The 16,717-nt window shown below is 41.0% G+C and overlaps 1 protein-coding gene across 4 annotated transcripts in view; it reads left to right on the top strand.

The window, feature by feature from the left end:
* The window catches only part of Tet (Ten-Eleven Translocation (TET) family protein), a 153,011-nt gene extending 138,015 nt beyond the window's left edge, over positions 1 to 14,996 (top strand). For all 4 annotated transcript variants that reach the window (XM_089736703.1, XM_089736702.1, XM_089736701.1 and 1 more), the window contains 7 exons: positions 3,344 to 3,413; positions 3,613 to 6,306; positions 6,390 to 6,529; positions 7,152 to 7,380; positions 8,710 to 8,988; positions 9,976 to 10,204; positions 10,554 to 14,996. In XM_089736703.1, the coding sequence (XP_089592829.1) occupies positions 3,344 to 3,413; positions 3,613 to 6,306; positions 6,390 to 6,529; positions 7,152 to 7,380; positions 8,710 to 8,988; positions 9,976 to 10,204; positions 10,554 to 12,741 (5,829 nt within the window). In that variant the 3' untranslated portion in view covers positions 12,742 to 14,996. The remainder of the gene's footprint in view (positions 1 to 3,343; positions 3,414 to 3,612; positions 6,307 to 6,389; positions 6,530 to 7,151; positions 7,381 to 8,709; positions 8,989 to 9,975; positions 10,205 to 10,553) is intronic.
* Positions 14,997 to 16,717: the final 1,721 nt, after the last annotated feature.

The following is a 16,717-nucleotide window of genomic DNA, read 5'->3' as shown; positions in this document are numbered from 1 at the left end:
TCAGCCAATGACTTTTTGCAGCCGACTTATAATTAAACTCAAGTTGAGTTAAATCACATGACCTTGGGGGCCAATTCATTTGTTTTTTTTTTTACTAGATGAGTAGTTTTTTTCCCCTACCCTATTCGCTGGTAGCTTAAGAGGCTATGCCAGCCATGCCTGAACGGGTAGGTAAGCTCCCGGGCTCAACCTGAGAGAATTTGCTAACACTAACTCTAGCAGAGCAGTGCTTCGCAGAATCTACCACCGGAAACTCAGTGGACTGTGTCTATGGGTTAGTAAGAGTAGTTGAGCCCACAACTTTGCGGCAGAAATAGGTAGGGTAGTGATGCACATCTGTGCCAATAATAAACCCTTAAAACAGCTACTTTTGCTTAGCTATGTCGGTCTTTAAAAAACACTAATTGGTCGAAACACATAGTAAAAAATTAAATTTATTTTTGAAAACTAAGAAAGATTAAATATTCTTCACACGTCTTGCTTACAATAAATATTTTTAGTACATGTTACGTATTCTTAGCGTTTATGTAATATTCAAAATTGAATTTCAACAACTAAATCGCAACTGGCCAAGCGGATCCTTCTCGAACAATGAAATGTAAAAATAAATTGTTTCCACACCACTATCATCTAGTGTAGTACGTTTGTTTATTATTAAAGAGATAAACAGTGAGTCAGATGCGTACGCCGACCTCGGTCAATGTGTGATTACGTTACGTTCACGTCACGTATACGCCCAGCCTCGACACAAATTGTACTCATAACATTAGTGAGAAATTCGTTAACAAAAAAACGTGACCCGTAATTCCTGAGTTAAATATTTTACTCAGAAAGCAAAATCATAAATAGTTGCCCATGTCTGGTCCATAACTACCAGTCTATAAGTTCATTGGTACATGAATACAAGGGAAGACGTAGTTATTATTACTAGTGCTCCCCTGGTAGTCGAATTTTTTTGTTTTTTTTTTATTGCTTACATTGGTGGACGAGCTCACAGCCCACCTGGTATTAAGTGGTTACTGGAGCCCATAGACATCCACAACGTAAATGCGCCACTCACCTTGAGATACAAGTTCTAAGGTCTCAATTGAGTCGACTATTATCAAAGCCGGCAATGTGACATTTGGACAATTATTGGTAAATCAGTAAAACGAATTATTGACTTTGTATTCCATTGGCAGTCACAAAACTCTTCTGAACGACATCTTAGATAAATAACAGGTTAAGTATTAACCTTTATTTAATGCAGTTTTTGAACCGTATTCTTTGAAGGAGATGATTATATTCAAATCAATCTGTATTGACATATCAATAACATTTTTTTGTCCAAATGCACAGATTGCCAACTTTGATAATAGACGACTCATTTATATTAACGTTAGTAACGTAATTAACGTTATAATTATAGTAACGTTAATTATAGTAACAATTATAGTAGTAAGAAATTTGACAATAATTAATTGAAATTATAAGCTTGTACACTATTAGGTATGGTTCTATTGTCAAAGACTAATATACTTCTTTACTCACAAATTTGGCTAAGATTACACTTTAGACAAATATTAATAAAGACAAACAATATTTAATCTTTTTTTTTTTAAGAGATTTTATGACCTGGTAACTAAGACCTTTAAGTCATGTCTTATTTTACTTTATTTTCTTAATTTTATGAAAAATGATAATATGGAGTGAAATGAAATGAAGATGATTAATTTGAGACATTAATCAACTGGGATGAAATTTAATGAAATGAGATGATATGGGATGAAATATAATCGCAGTAAAATGGTGGTCATTTACTGAGATTTTTTCAGTGGACTTTTTGGAGGAACCCGAGAAGTTACGTCCAGCAGCTTTGTTTCATTTTCCCACATTTGTGCACTTTCACAGATATTAAACAGTTAATAAACCACCATTATTACACATTTAAACCTGAAGAAACACTAAATAGACAAAATAAAACAAATCACACAACTTCACTCCTCGCGTTCCCGCCAAAAAGTCCAATATTTAATCTATTCTCAATTTGACCACAGACTATAAGCAATAAGAAAAGTATGACAATAAACAAATAGTATGCATGCGTGTGTGTGTCAAATACATGGTAGTGTGTGTAATGTTTTTTTAATTGATTTAATGTATTTTTTTTGCATAATTTTAAAAAATATTAATATTTTGCACTCCTTCTCTATATTTTCTATAAGTGTGGGAAATTTCATACTCCTCCGTCCGCGCAATTATCGTAAAAAGGAGTACAAAGTTTTTGCTTCACGTATTACGAGCAATATATAGATAGTAAATATAATTTATACAACAAAGTGTTCTTTGATTGGTGAATGTACAGTTAACATGATAGAAAGTATCCTTTTGTTATTACAGGCTATAAAATAATGTGTGCGAAAATCACATTCAAATTCGTTTAGCAATTGTTACTTGTCTGACTAACAAAGATTGAAATTATTCAGAGCATACAAACAATCACATTTCTAATATTACTATAGGTAGATACAGGATGCTCGGAATTGAATGATCAACTAGTTTAAGATTAAGTAGGACCTCTTGTGAGGCCGCACGGGTAGGTACCACCGCCCTGCCTATTTCTGCCGTGAAGCAGTAATGCGTTTCGGTTTGAAGGGTGGGGCAGCCGTTGTAACTATACTTGAGACCTTAGAACTTGTATCTCAAGGTGGGTGGCGCATTTACGTTGTGGATGTCTATGGGCTCCAGTAACCACTTAACACCAGGTGGGCTGTGAGCTCGTCCACAAATCTAAGCAACAAAAAGAAAAAAAAATTATCGATGAACGAATAAGTCTGATATTTTGTTGCCTCTTTCGTCTGGTTATTGGTGGTTCTGATTCCAAAGTTCGATAATCCGGATGTAATATAATTATCTTGCATTAGACCATTGTATTTACACCTTGACACAGTTGAGACTGTTGAAGCCGGAACGTTTGTGTATTATTTAAGTTCTCCCGGTAACCGGTATTCGTCGAACTTGGCAAATAATTCGACCTGCAACCTAACCGATATATCAGCCCGTTGAGTTTTTCACCGGATCTTCTCAACGGATCGCCATTCCGATTCGGTAGTAGATTGATTCGCGAAGCAGCTGCTCTTAGTTTACGTACAATATCAGCTGTTGAAACAATTAATTTAAAACAGTTGAGAAAATACTTTTAATCTAATTAGCATCCATAGTTTTATCAGGTTATGAAATTAGGCTATTTACGAGTGTTGTGTTACTTCAAAGACTTCCTTGACTAACGCTAAGCAAACCAACAATCGGAATCACTATTTAGAGCGTTGGTAAGCTTTTAAAATAGTTTTATGTCTTGTTTCAGGCACCGATGCCGTTCTACGCAGGCGACCCTAACAGATTCCCAACGACGTGGCAGACTGATCCGTCACAAGGTACGTATGAGACTAAAACTAATTATACACGACGAAAGTATGAATTGAAATCTTTTAAATAATTAACTTTTAAATAATAAACTTTGATTAATCAACTAGCGCCAAACGTTTAAGTTGCAAATGAAACCTTGAAAGCTCCAACAAATATAAATATGACCTAAAAACGTTGAATACTCACAAAAGTACTTTGTTTTCTTAGGCTGGCAGAATCAGTTCATACAGCAGCTTCCCACACAGACGGGTCAGACGACTTTGGACTACCAAGGAAACCACACTGCCTACGCAACATCGCCCCACTATCAGGCTAACACCACGTACACCGTCCAGAATGTGGCTACAACGTTTGATGTCACAAACAGCACGTACTATCAAGCGGGCGTGCAGGCTGTTCCCGCGCAACGACCTCCGTCAAACCGGGGCGCCTACACTCCGGTCCCCTCTCCGCGAGCACCTCACTACACCACAGAGTACCAGCAACAATACGCGCAACAAGCATCTACGCCCGGCGCAACTTCAGGCACAGATTCGAGACCAGCCTCGGCCGCTTCTTACCAAAGTAACGCACCGACAGCGGCCACCCCTGTATATTCTGTCGGTCAAAACTATGAACGATCAGAATACAGTACGGAGCATTCAGAAGAATACAATAATTCTGAGAGCGGCACAGGAGATACGAATAATGAAGTGGAAAGACAAGAACAGAACTCGACTAGTGGACAGCAGTCGGGAAACGCCGAGCCTGGATACCTGCAGGGGAGCAACGGTCCGCGAGCTTCACTCGATTGTAGCGGGTATTCGGGCGCTTACAACAGCGGACAGTACAGGGAAAACGGTCAAGTGCAAAATCAAAACGAATGGCAGCAACAGTGGCAACACAACCAAAGACTACAAAATCAACAAATCCAAAATCAACAGCAACAAATTCAGAATCAACAACAGATGCAAAATCAACAACAATTACAAGCTCAGCAACAACTTCAGAGTCAGCAAATGCAAAACCAGCAACAACTTCAGAACCAACAGCACATGCAAAACCAACAACAGATTCAGAACCAGCAACAAATGCAAAGCCAACAACAAATGCAGAACCAGCAACCTATGCAAAATCAACAACAAATGCAGACTCAGCAACAAATGCAGAATCAGCAACAGATGCAGAGTCAGCAACAAATGCAGAATCAGCAACAGATGCAGAATCAGCAACAAATGCAGAATCAGCAACAAATGCAAAATCAACAACAAATGCAGAGTCATCACCAACAATTACAGCTACAAAACCAGCAACTTCAAAATCAACAACTACAGCAGCAGAGACAAGATGAGTCAGAACAGCAAATGTTTTCACAATCAGACAGGGTCAATTTGAACTCGAGACTGAAAACGATGATTTTAAATAAACAAAATCACAGCCGCGATGGCACAAATACGCCGCCGGATAAAGGGGATCCCGGAGAGGGACCACCTCGGGACGATAGGAAGACCGGACCTACTTCCGTCAACGACGATAGAAATACTACCGGTCATTTTTTATCGTATAGCCACCATCTCCGAGATAATTACCGCTTAGGCGAACAGGTTTATCCTGCCGCTGGTAATTATTCACAAAGCACTCATGCTTATAGCGTGTGTGAGTTCGGAGGTGGTGGCCACCAAGTATGGGAGGGAGGAACAGAGGCTCTGAGAGGTTATGATAAGCACGTTCCTAATAAGAACGCATCCAAAACTTCTCAGAAATTACCGTCCTACGCGGACGTCAGAAGCCAATACGGTGCATATACCACCGTATCGTATGAGCCGCATAAATATGCAGAGGCATATAATAGTGATAGCTTAGGTTTAAATCAGCAAGACAGTAAAGATTTCCAGTCGAAAATGCTCATCGGACCTGTATCGGAAATGAACCAACAAAACTGCACCACAACGCAGGACACGAACGCACAAACACGAGCTTATGATAGAGAGGCGTACGATGCAAAATTTAGACACCCATCGGCGCCTTTAATACCAAAATTAGAGATACCTGATAGTTATCAATACCACAAAGACGAAAGATTAATTAAAACTGAAGTGCAACGACCAGCAAATCAAAATACGTATACGAAACAGAATGAAATGTCAATAAACAGTTTGTACAGGGATTATCCTAATGGAATAGTAAGTAGGTCACAACAGAATACAGTTTTACCGCCTATATCTACAATAAAGCAAGAGGGCTTTGCCCAAAGCCCACAGACCTATCAAAACTTTCAAAATTATCCTTACCGGATAGACCAGAGGCCAGACCAAACTGGGTCTTTCGCACAAATACCTCGAACGCAAGAGAATATAGGATTTCAAAAATATAACAGATCTTACAGTGAAAGCAAAGAAAGTAAGTCAACAGAAAACAAAAGTAGTTCAGATAAAAACACTCCATCGGAACCAAGATCTTACTACATTGAACAGATCAAATCTGAACACTCGCCGCCAGGTCACAAAATATATAAGAACATGAACTACAGCCCGCCGAGAGACGAACCTTATTTATTTCCCGGGGACGGAGGGCCGACAGCCATCAAAAACGAAGTGGGCTACTCGTGCTGTCGACAAGGATCTACAAAGAAGCCGCCCCCGGAACACCTAAGAGATGGCGCTTGTCCTGGATATCAAACCAAAGATGAAGTTTTAGAAGACGAACCTGAAACTACAGATAAAAATGATCCCAAAAACCAAAAAGCCACAGCGCCAACACCAGATGTAACGAAACCAAAGGAAAACCAATTCAATTACTCAAAAGAATATTTAGAAAACTTGGAGAGATTACGAACTAATTCTAGGACGGAGGTTCCAGATTGCAACTGTTTTCCTGCTGACAAGAATCCGCCGGAGCCTGGCAGCTATTATACTCATCTAGGTACAGTTATCACACTTTATTAAAACATTTAGGGCTGACTTGCGGACTTGAACACAACAACTGATTAATTCCACACCTTTTAGGTTCAGCTTCTAGTCTGGCAGAATTGAGGAGGGAGCTAGAGGCTCGGACCGGCCTGTCAGGCAAGGAACTTAGAATAGAAAAGATCTGTTACACTGGGAAAGAAGGGAAAACAGCTCAAGGTTGCCCTATGGCAAAGTGGGTGAGTGTATGGATCTCCAAATTTTACATTATATTGATAATGATATTTAGTCTACAGATTTACGGCCATAAATCGCTTAAGTAAGCCATGCTGGTAACGACCTCGATCGAAGACGATGCTTCCTGAGCCGTGACGTAGGGCGTGGTATCTCCGCGGATAATGTTGCAGAAACATACGATGTCCATAAAGAATAATTTTCACTCTAATTTGACAATAGAATAATTTAAAGACATATTTTCTTAGAACACAAAAAACTTAGAGTGCTATAAGGTCTACAGCACGACTATCTTTCCGTATATACTATATGCTTAGAATAATTTAATTGAATGATAGTGAGGACAAATCACGCCCGGTCATGTGCCGCGAAAGTAGCATTCCCTGTACTATGGGAACCAGAGACTGATACACAGATTTAAACACATTTTAATATATACATACATATCATATCAATATTAAACATCGAAAGAACAAACAAATCTGTACACCACACAAATGTTTGGCAAATACAGGAATCGAACGTAGGCTATTTCACCATCGAGTCATTAATTTTTTTATTAACAAAACTGTATTGTATGTAAACCGGTACAAAATCATGAGGGGTAACAATAAAACATGTTTCCAGGTAATCAGACGAGCGAACTACACCGAGAAAGTCCTAGTCGTAGTGAAGTGTCGAAACGGTCACAAATGTCCCACCGCTTGGATCGTTGTGTGTCTGGTCGCCTGGGAAGGCATCCCTCAGTCGGAGGCGGATCTCGACTACACTCTTCTATCGCACAAGCTGAACAGATACGGACTACCTACTACGAGACGTTGCGCCACTAACGAAAACAGGACGTGTGCCTGCCAAGGTAAGTATAAGAGGTTCTCTTAAGTCTTACGAGTGTAACCCCGATTAGGATTGGACAAAAAAACCAAAGATACAGGCTTGCGTAGTTTGGATATTAGTGTTAGTATAGAAAGGAAGACACCGTAAAACTCTTAGAATATTAGCCCATACGTGTTTTCTTTTTATCAGTGAATTTGCTAGATGAAAAAACAGAGGTGTAGAATATCTAAGAAAAAAAAACCGTTTAAGGGGTACACCGGAGAATGACGTTCTCTGAGTATTATACCAGCTGCGAACGCTGGTATGTACTGGTCGTAAGGAATATTACACGCCCACACGGATAGGTTTGCCTATCCTATTTCTGTCTCGAAGCAGTCATGCGTTCAGGTTTTCAAGGCGGGACAGTCGTGTCAAACAATAGCAATAGTCTCAAAACGGATGGTGACACTCATGGGATAATGCCAATGAACTGGTGACACTCATGGGATGATGTCAATGAACTCTAGTAACCACTTTACACCGAGTAGGTCGTGAACTCGTTCATCCAAGCGTTTAAAAAATAAAAATACTTCGCGCTCCGTCATTTTTTCTAGGTATATTAATTTTTCTTTTTAAGCTTATCGAAAATTGTATTTAGGTTCGTTACTCGGTCTATAGTTGTTGCAAAGTACGACTGCGCGCCGCCTTTAGTCGTGTGAGTGACCAATCTGTATACGCGCAACTACAAGTAAAAGCCACGCGCGCTCATACTTTGCAACGACTATAACAGCATTGATTGTAAAACTTTCAAGTTGCCTCGAAGAGCTTTTGATCCCTTTAGTTTGCCAAAAAAATCTTGTGTAATACTGACTCGGTGGTGCAGTAGTTAGCGGCCTTGACTGTTGCACGGAGGGCTGTGGGTTCGATTCCCACATCGGGCAAACATTCATGTCATGAACAGATTTCTTTACTCTTTGTTTGGGTGCTTATTATCTATATATGTACATATTTAAACGGGTATAAGTATGTATGTCAGTCTCTGATACCTATAGCACAGGGAATCCTAATTTGGGGCCCGATGGCCGTGCATGATTTGATCCCAGTTATTTATCATACTCACAATTAGTAGTAAATCTAAGCATACTTGTTTTTCCTACCTATTCTGATAGCCTTGAGAGGCTATATCAGCGTTACCCTAGCGTGTAGGTGAGCTCTCGGGGCTCAAGCCGGAGGTGTTGCTAGCACTGGCCCTAGCAAGAGCAGTGCTTCGCAGAGTCTACCACCGGATTGTAAACGCGACCCACTGAGAAGATCCGGCGAGAAACTCAGTGGCCCGAAGCACACTAAGATTTTTATTAAACCCTAATTCTAGGTCTGGACCCGGAAACGTGCGGTGCCTCTTACTCCTTCGGCTGCTCGTGGTCCATGTACTACAACGGATGCAAATACGCCCGTTCAAAGACAGTTCGGAAGTTTCGGCTCTCGGTGAAGACGGAGGAGAGTGAGATTGAAGAACGCATCCACGTGCTGGCGACTCTGCTCAGCCCGCTGTACATGAACCTGGCGCCGAGGGCGTTCGACAACCAGTGCCAGTTCGAAAAGGAGGCGTCGGACTGCAGACTGGGCTTTAAACCAGGCCGACCTTTTTCTGGTAAGCCTATTTAGGTTTCTGCTCAATGAATTTGAAGATAAGGAAATGGTTGCACGGATTTACGGATTTCATGCCCGCGAATAACTAAATTTACTGTATTTATAATATATACGCACATAGGCAAAGCAAAGTACTAGTCTACTGTTTGTCAACGGACTTTCTGCACTTAAATTTTTATTTATTTATTGCTTCGGTGGGTGGACGACCTCACATCTCATCTGATGTTAAGTGGTTACCGAAGCCCATAGACATCTACAACGTAAATGCCGCCACCCGCCTTGATATATGAGTTCTAAAGTCTCAATATAGTTACAGCGTCGGCCCCACCTTTCAAACTGAAACGCTTCACGGCAGAAATAGGCACGGTGGTGGTACCCACTCGTGCCGACTCACAAGAGGTCCTACCACCAGTAATTACGCAAATTATAATTTTACGGGTTTGATTTTTATTACACGATGTTATTCCTTCAGCGTGGAAGTCAATCGTGAGCACTTGTTAAGTACGTATCTCATTAGAAAAATTGGTACCCGCCTGCGGGACTCGAACACCGGTGCATCGCTCGACACGAATGCACCGGACGTCTTATCCTTTAGGCCACGACGACTTCATAATAATTGTAATTAAGCAGTTGTGAAAATACAAAGTCAAGTTATGTTTTCAGTTGCATTTAGAGTTGATACGTGAACGTTACTGGTTGTAGGACCTCTTGTGAGTCCGCGCGGGGAGGTACCACCGCCTTGCCTATTTCTACCGTGAAGCAGTAATGCGTTTCGGTCTGAAGGGTGGGGCAGCCGTTGTAACTATACTGAGATCTTAGAACTGATCTCTCAAGATGGGTGGCGCATTTACGTTGTAGATGTCTATGGGCTCCAGTAACCACTTAACACCAGGTGGGCTGTGAGCTCGTCCACCCATCAAAGCAATAAAAAAAAAGACTCGGTAGACAGTGTCAATAAGTCTGATAGTAACGAGTTGGAATGTCGCAGGTGTGACTGCGTGCATCGACTTCTGCGCGCATGCGCACCGCGACCTGCACAACATGAACAACGGCTGCACGGCCGTGGTGACGCTCGCCAAGCACCGCGCGCTCAGCCGGGCCGGCGACGAGCAGCTGCACGTGCTGCCGCTCTACGTGCTCGACGACACCGACGAGCTCGGCTCCAAGGAGGGCCAGGACGAGAAGGTCGCGAGCGGCGCGCTGGAGATACTCGACAAGTGAGTGGTGATGTACCTCCGAAATATTTGGGCTATAATTCCTCCTGTCCAGTTGTAATTACATTTACTGACTTGCTGTATTTACAAAGTTCTGAAACGACATTGAAAATATTTTTGGCAAACTTTAACAAATACAAAGCACTTCAGACGTTTTTCTTGGAGCTCCTACACGACGTGAAGGTCTGACTTCCTAGTAACTGTCCTGTACAAGCATACACGCAATATACATACATACACATAACATACAACGGCGTATAATAATCGTTCGTATACCAATACCTCTGATTTTCATTCGAGATTGGTAAAATATTTCTAAGATTTTTAAATAGTGTTAATATTGTGATTTCAGGTATCCCATGGAGGTCCGTGTGCGCTCAGTGCCGTTACAGCCATGCAGGAGGCACGGCAAGAAACGGAAAGAAGAAGACAGCGGGGACTCTGCGAACAACTCTACTAACAACACACCACAACAAAGTCCTGGAAACAATCAGAAAAAGACTCAGTGTTCTACCCCCACGCCTCGAACTCCACAACCTGACGCCAGAAATAACGCGAGTCCACGAAGCCAAAGCAGCTCATCGCCCAGAGCCGGCACCCCCTCTTTCAACCAGTCCAACCCATCCGCGTTTACCAATAACCAACACTACAATTCCGCTTTTATCAACCCTAACATGCACAACCAGAGTCAAGGCGGTCTCATGAATCCGAGCTTGGGCAACCCTGCCTTGTTGGACATGGCAACAATGATTGACAACTTCACCGATGCCCAACTCCAGAGCAATCAGATCTCGAGCACAGTTTTAGACTCTCCGTACAATCCGTACGATCAAAGCTACAATCTCCATCATCAAAACGCCATATACCAAGCAAACTCTATAGCGGAAAATAATTCGTGCCAAAATCAAAATCCCAACCAGCTGCCCAGCTTTGCGACCGGCCTCCCGAAACGGGATCAACAGTTCAATGCCGCTAACACTCAGATCAACGTACAGAATCAATGGCATGACTTTAATAGTGCTCAAATATTCAATAATGTGGTTAAAGAAGACCCTGATTCTACGACGGCTCATTTGAACGTTCCCCCGAATAACTACAGTCCAGATTCGAACAGGAGCGACACCAACTCCGATCAAATGTTACAAAAAAATAACGAAACCGTTAAACAGAGCGCTGTCGGAGAGATAAATCAGAAGTTACCGGAATTCGAGATGCCATGTTCCCCGCGGCTGACCGAATTATCACAGAACTCACAGAGCACACCCCCGTCTCCGGCGTCATCTCAAATATCCGACCTCAGATCACCGAACAACGAATCGCTCAATTCGTCTGACGTTCGTCAGAGCGTTTGGAAGTCGCCGGATTCTAAAAACTGGGATCAGTCGAAACCTAAAGATCAATTGACTCTTGAAAATGAAAATCTGTTGTTTCGAGTGCCAAAAGCCCGGCCACCGTCTAGATCGCAGCACGTAAATCCAGAAAATTTGGAGAATCCCACCTTTCTGAAACCTTACCCGCCCTCTGATAGACCGCACCTCAACCAGGGCTACGAGCACAGGAGCCCCTACGATGCGAGAGTGCAAAATAACACTACCCCACAAACTTCCGCATCGCAAACAAATTACACAATCAACCACGAAGAAATCAATCAAGCGACAGCAAACAAACCTGATTTCACCGGAAACAATTTCCATCCCGTTAACCAAACCTCGTACGGAAACCAAGCTCCCATTCAAGGATATGGAAATTATCCGCAGATGACAAACGCCTATCCGTTTTCAGCCAGTCCGTACGGACATTTCAACCCGTATGAGAATTCTTACAACGACTATAACCTCGCTTACTACAATGCAGAAAAATACAAAAGAGAGGAGTTATTGAGAAACTCGCACTGTTACAATTCATATGGGTATCAGTACAACCCAAATTTCACCTCCAACTTTTATCAAAATCCGAGTCCGAATTGGTGTCAAACGTCGCCAAACTGGTGTCTGTACCCGCCACCGTTCACTATCCCGTACCCACCGGAGCCGCCTAAAGCTGAGCCCATCGGCGAAGTCACAGAATACACCGAGAACCTGGAATGCTTTAAAGACAGCCAAATGGGGGGCGTCGCCATCGCCCTCGGACACGGGAGCGTCCTGTTCGAGTGCGCCAAACACGAGATGCACTCGACAACCGCCGTCAGAGCTCCGAACCGAGTCACTCCGACCAGGATCTCGCTCGTATTCTACCAGCACAGGAACTTGAATCGACCTAAGCACGGGCTCGAGGAGTGGGAGGAAAAGATGAGGTTGAAGAAATTAGGGTTAAATCCGCCGACGCCTGGCACCCCGGCACCGGCCGCGATCGCACCGACGCCGGTCGCTAGGCCAGGGCCGATAGGACCGAGTGCGGGGCCAGGGTCGACGGGTCCAAGGTCTGCGGGCCCGGGGCCGGCGCTGGTGCGTGCCGAGACGCACACGACGACCTCATGGACGACGCTGTTCCCCATGCACGGCTGCACGGTGACGGGCCCCTACCAGGAGTCGGCCACCTGACACAAGCCTCCGCTCGCTGAGCGCCCCCGAACGGACAAAACTCTTCCATAGATGTCTAAGTTCTATGTTGCCTTTCGATATTAGATAGTTAGGTAGCGCGCTTCCTGAGAGAGGCTCGCTGCGGGCGGCGCGCCGAGCCCAGTCCGGTGAGCGATCGTAGTCGGGACCCACGACGCCTCACGACGCCTTCACGACGCGTTAGTAACGCGCACCGAGTGAGTTGCAATCAAAGATGTAATTTTAAGTTACGTAGTAGTGTCTGACAGCATTTCAACTAGTCTTACGTTTCACCGCAATGTCGACGTGACGACGTGTTCCGTAGCGTTTGTTTTTGTATATTATAGTTACGCCGGTGCGCGCACGTCCCCTTGTAGGCAACGGATTTGATGTACGTTTTATTTTTTCCTGCATATTTTGTCGATATTTTTTTGTCTAATTAAGCGCATGAACAGGCTTTATGCGATTCAATGATCTCATAAACTACTAACCCTACATTAATGTTTATTCAGAACAAAAGTACAAGACGCCGGGTCGTGTAGGCCCCGCGGGGCCCGGGACGCAGTCGTTGGAAGTCTTTATTGATATTTTTGTACCTTTGTCTGTGTATTAGTTGTATGTTTTAATGTAACTATTTTATTACCATTCCTAAATACTTTTTATGGTTTGTTTTGGCATATATTTCAAAACCGATCAAAATCATGTCGACTTTACGACATGTCTTTTGTAAACAAAGACGCGAGTGCTTTTCTATTAGGTTTAAGATGTGTGTATTTTTAACTTTTTAGAATTTTTAACTTATTTATATTGTATTACGTGAACCATTATCGAATCATTTTTTCTTTACGATAATTTTAGTGTTATTGTAGCATTTTAATATTTAATATATTTGCTTTATGACTTGTCATTAAATTATTGCGATTGTTTTGTGCATGTTTCTAGAACGCCATCTTTAATTTTCAAAACGAGTGCCTGTATATTCGGCTATAAGTTAATGATTGATATTAATGAAGAATCTAAAATAACGAAAAACTGTTGAAATTGTGACCTTATATTTTTAATCGAATTACGCATTCAATGAAATAATTTGTGTAAAATTAGATACGAAGAGATGTAATAATTTTAAATTATAAAATCCAAACAATAAAAACGATTCGTAATAACGTATGTTGCATAGGGATAGATTTATTGCCAGTACTAAAAAAATGTTCTCAGGCGCTTGGAAAGATTATAAAGTAGGCATATTATTAAATATGAATGAAAACATACTGATTGATAGTTATTAATATATAATTAGCTTGTAAGGAAAGTTTGTTTTAAAGATTAAACTATTGATATAGTTTATATTTTTTACGTGTACGTATTTATTGAATGGTAAATTTATTGGGACGAACGTGAAATTATTTATAGGTAAAAGTTTTGAATGAAACAAAACTTATAAAAAATAAGCAATAATAGACAACGGATTCTATATACGTTGTAATGTTAGGTGTGCAAAAAAATTAAAATTATAATAAACGAATGGTGCGATAATATCGACAGTCTTATGGTGAAAGCTTGTCTATGGTACGTTCGGTCGACACCGACATAGAATCTGCCTAAATGTATTCCGTTATGTATTGTTTGTGTATAAACATTGGTATTTCCCTGAGTTCTTGCCATTAAATTAAGTTAATAACTTATATCTCTTCCAAAATCAATAAATCGACGAGACATATCAACGAACAATCACAATATTAATAAAAAAGTAAATAATCAGAATGAACATCACCAAGAGGCAAAGAATTTCGAGAACAAAATCGTGATTAGTTACAAAAACGTTTTATGTAAGACACTGTATCATTAGGGTTGCATTAGATACCTGTGATATAATCGTAATTTCACGAATGTTTGGCTGTTGCGTGCTTGTTTAATACCAGTGTGATCGTTCATCAAGTAACGTACCTATGTTTTATTGTTTCCAAACCAAAAACAACCAGTATTCGAGAGTTGTAACCAAAAATAATGATATTAGTTTGTGTCTTGGGTATTACCAATGTGAAGCCTTTCGCCAAGTAGCTCGTTTTTTTATTTAGAAAAGAAATGTCGATTGATTGATTGGGTATTTATTTGATTTTTTAAAATTGTGATGAATTGAGAAAATCAACGATTTTTTTTGAGTAGAGTTAATGCCCGAAGTCGGCTCAGTGCTACTCAGTCGTCATTTCCAAGAAAATTTGTGTAACGATATTTTAATCGCATTTTCTGCCAAAACAAAAGAGTAAATCGAATGTGTCATGTAAATAGAACTACCATTATTTATTAATACAATTAATTTAAAAAAATATGCTATTCTTTTATTTATTTTTCCCAAATACCAAACTCCGAATTTTGTAGTGAACTATTTTGTTTGAATTTTGCTACGTTTAATATCACGCACATACAAAGGATGTTTTTAAAGAGGTATAGAAATTTGAAATTGAATAAAACAAAGATGATTTTTTTAAATTAACAATAAATTTTTTTTACACTTTTCCTACTACTTTTCACCTACTTTTCTCCCTTGGTGCACAATATATTATACTTTATTCAAAAGAAAATCTTTTGGTATTATTCGGACGTAGTCTAATGTAAATGAAAAATTGGATTTTCGATGACTTTTTCCAACATTTGTGGCTGTATATTGTGGCAATAATGCGGCGAACGTTGTCTTCCAAGTGATCAACCGTTTCGGGCTCGTCGGAGTAGCGCCTTTACTTATCCCCACAGAAAATAGTATCGCGGCGTTAAATCGCGCGATCTTTGAGGCCAATTCACGGGTCCGAAACGTTAAACTATGCGGTTATAGTAAGCGGCACGTAAGTTGGCAAGGTTTTGGTGTAGTGGGGGTAATGTCGCGCATAGTGCACATTGCAACAAAAAATGGTCACTTTTATTGCCCACATATAATTTTATTTTATTTTATTTTTTATTTGCCATAATTTGTTTTTAAACCTGTGTGCTTAGAAGAAAGTTAAAGAAAAGAGAGGAATTCGTGAAGTGTATTAGGTGTTATAAGTAAAATACAATTAAAAGTTAAGAAGTTTATTTAAAAAAATATACTTAATATTAAAATTATGTGTCGCCGTCGTCACTATCATTTTCTAATAGTGCTACCCCTTGGATTAAATTTATGGTAGCACCTGAGCTGGTGGAAGGAGTTGGCTCCTCATCGTTGACATAACGAAGAGGCACTGTCGTCACTGGCGTAAATAATAACACGCTCAGTGACAGAATCGACTATATGGTCATTGGTATTTGGTCCTGGCATTGCAAACAAATTTAAAAGAATAACACTCGTAACAAAAACTAAATTTAAAACAATAATAACAACTCGTAACAAAAACTCAATATAAACAAAGGGTTCCTACAACGGAACATGGACGCGGTGCGGGAGGGGAGAGTCGACTGACTCACCAATCGCGTGCTCGGAACGGTGCTACGTCTTTCCCCGCGTCCCGCTTGACAACCAAAGATACCTAAAAAACGACTTCTGCGCATCTAACGACTCTTGCCAAGTTACGTGCCTGGGACTATACCAAACGTTTCCTTCACAATTACATTATTATTAATTTATTTACACAATTGATTTATTGAAATCAATTCTGACACGAGCTGAGCTATTCACCGAATCTACGCCTTGCTAGGTGATCGTGTGACTTCAAGTCATGCACGAGTTGGATTTTGTAAGCACGCAAACCAGGATCTTTTACAATATCTTCCATAAAGTGGATGGACACATCCAATTCCTGTGCACGATAGAGCATAGTCTGATTCGGGTCTTCCTGTACGCTACGCTTTACAGCAGAAATTACTTCTTCTGTATCCACTGTACGTCTCTGTGGATGCGTATTATCATTTAAAGTAAACGTGGTGCGAAAATGTTCCATAGTTTATCGAATTAATTGCTCTGATGGGCGATTACATATATTGATCACTTCAGAGCTGACTAGGTTTCATA

Source organism: Bombyx mandarina, chromosome 22 (genome assembly GCF_030267445.1).
Source record: "Bombyx mandarina strain Sakado chromosome 22, ASM3026744v2".
Classification (NCBI taxonomy): Eukaryota; Metazoa; Arthropoda; class Insecta; order Lepidoptera; family Bombycidae; genus Bombyx; species Bombyx mandarina.
This window is presented reverse-complemented; position numbering and strand designations above follow the sequence as displayed.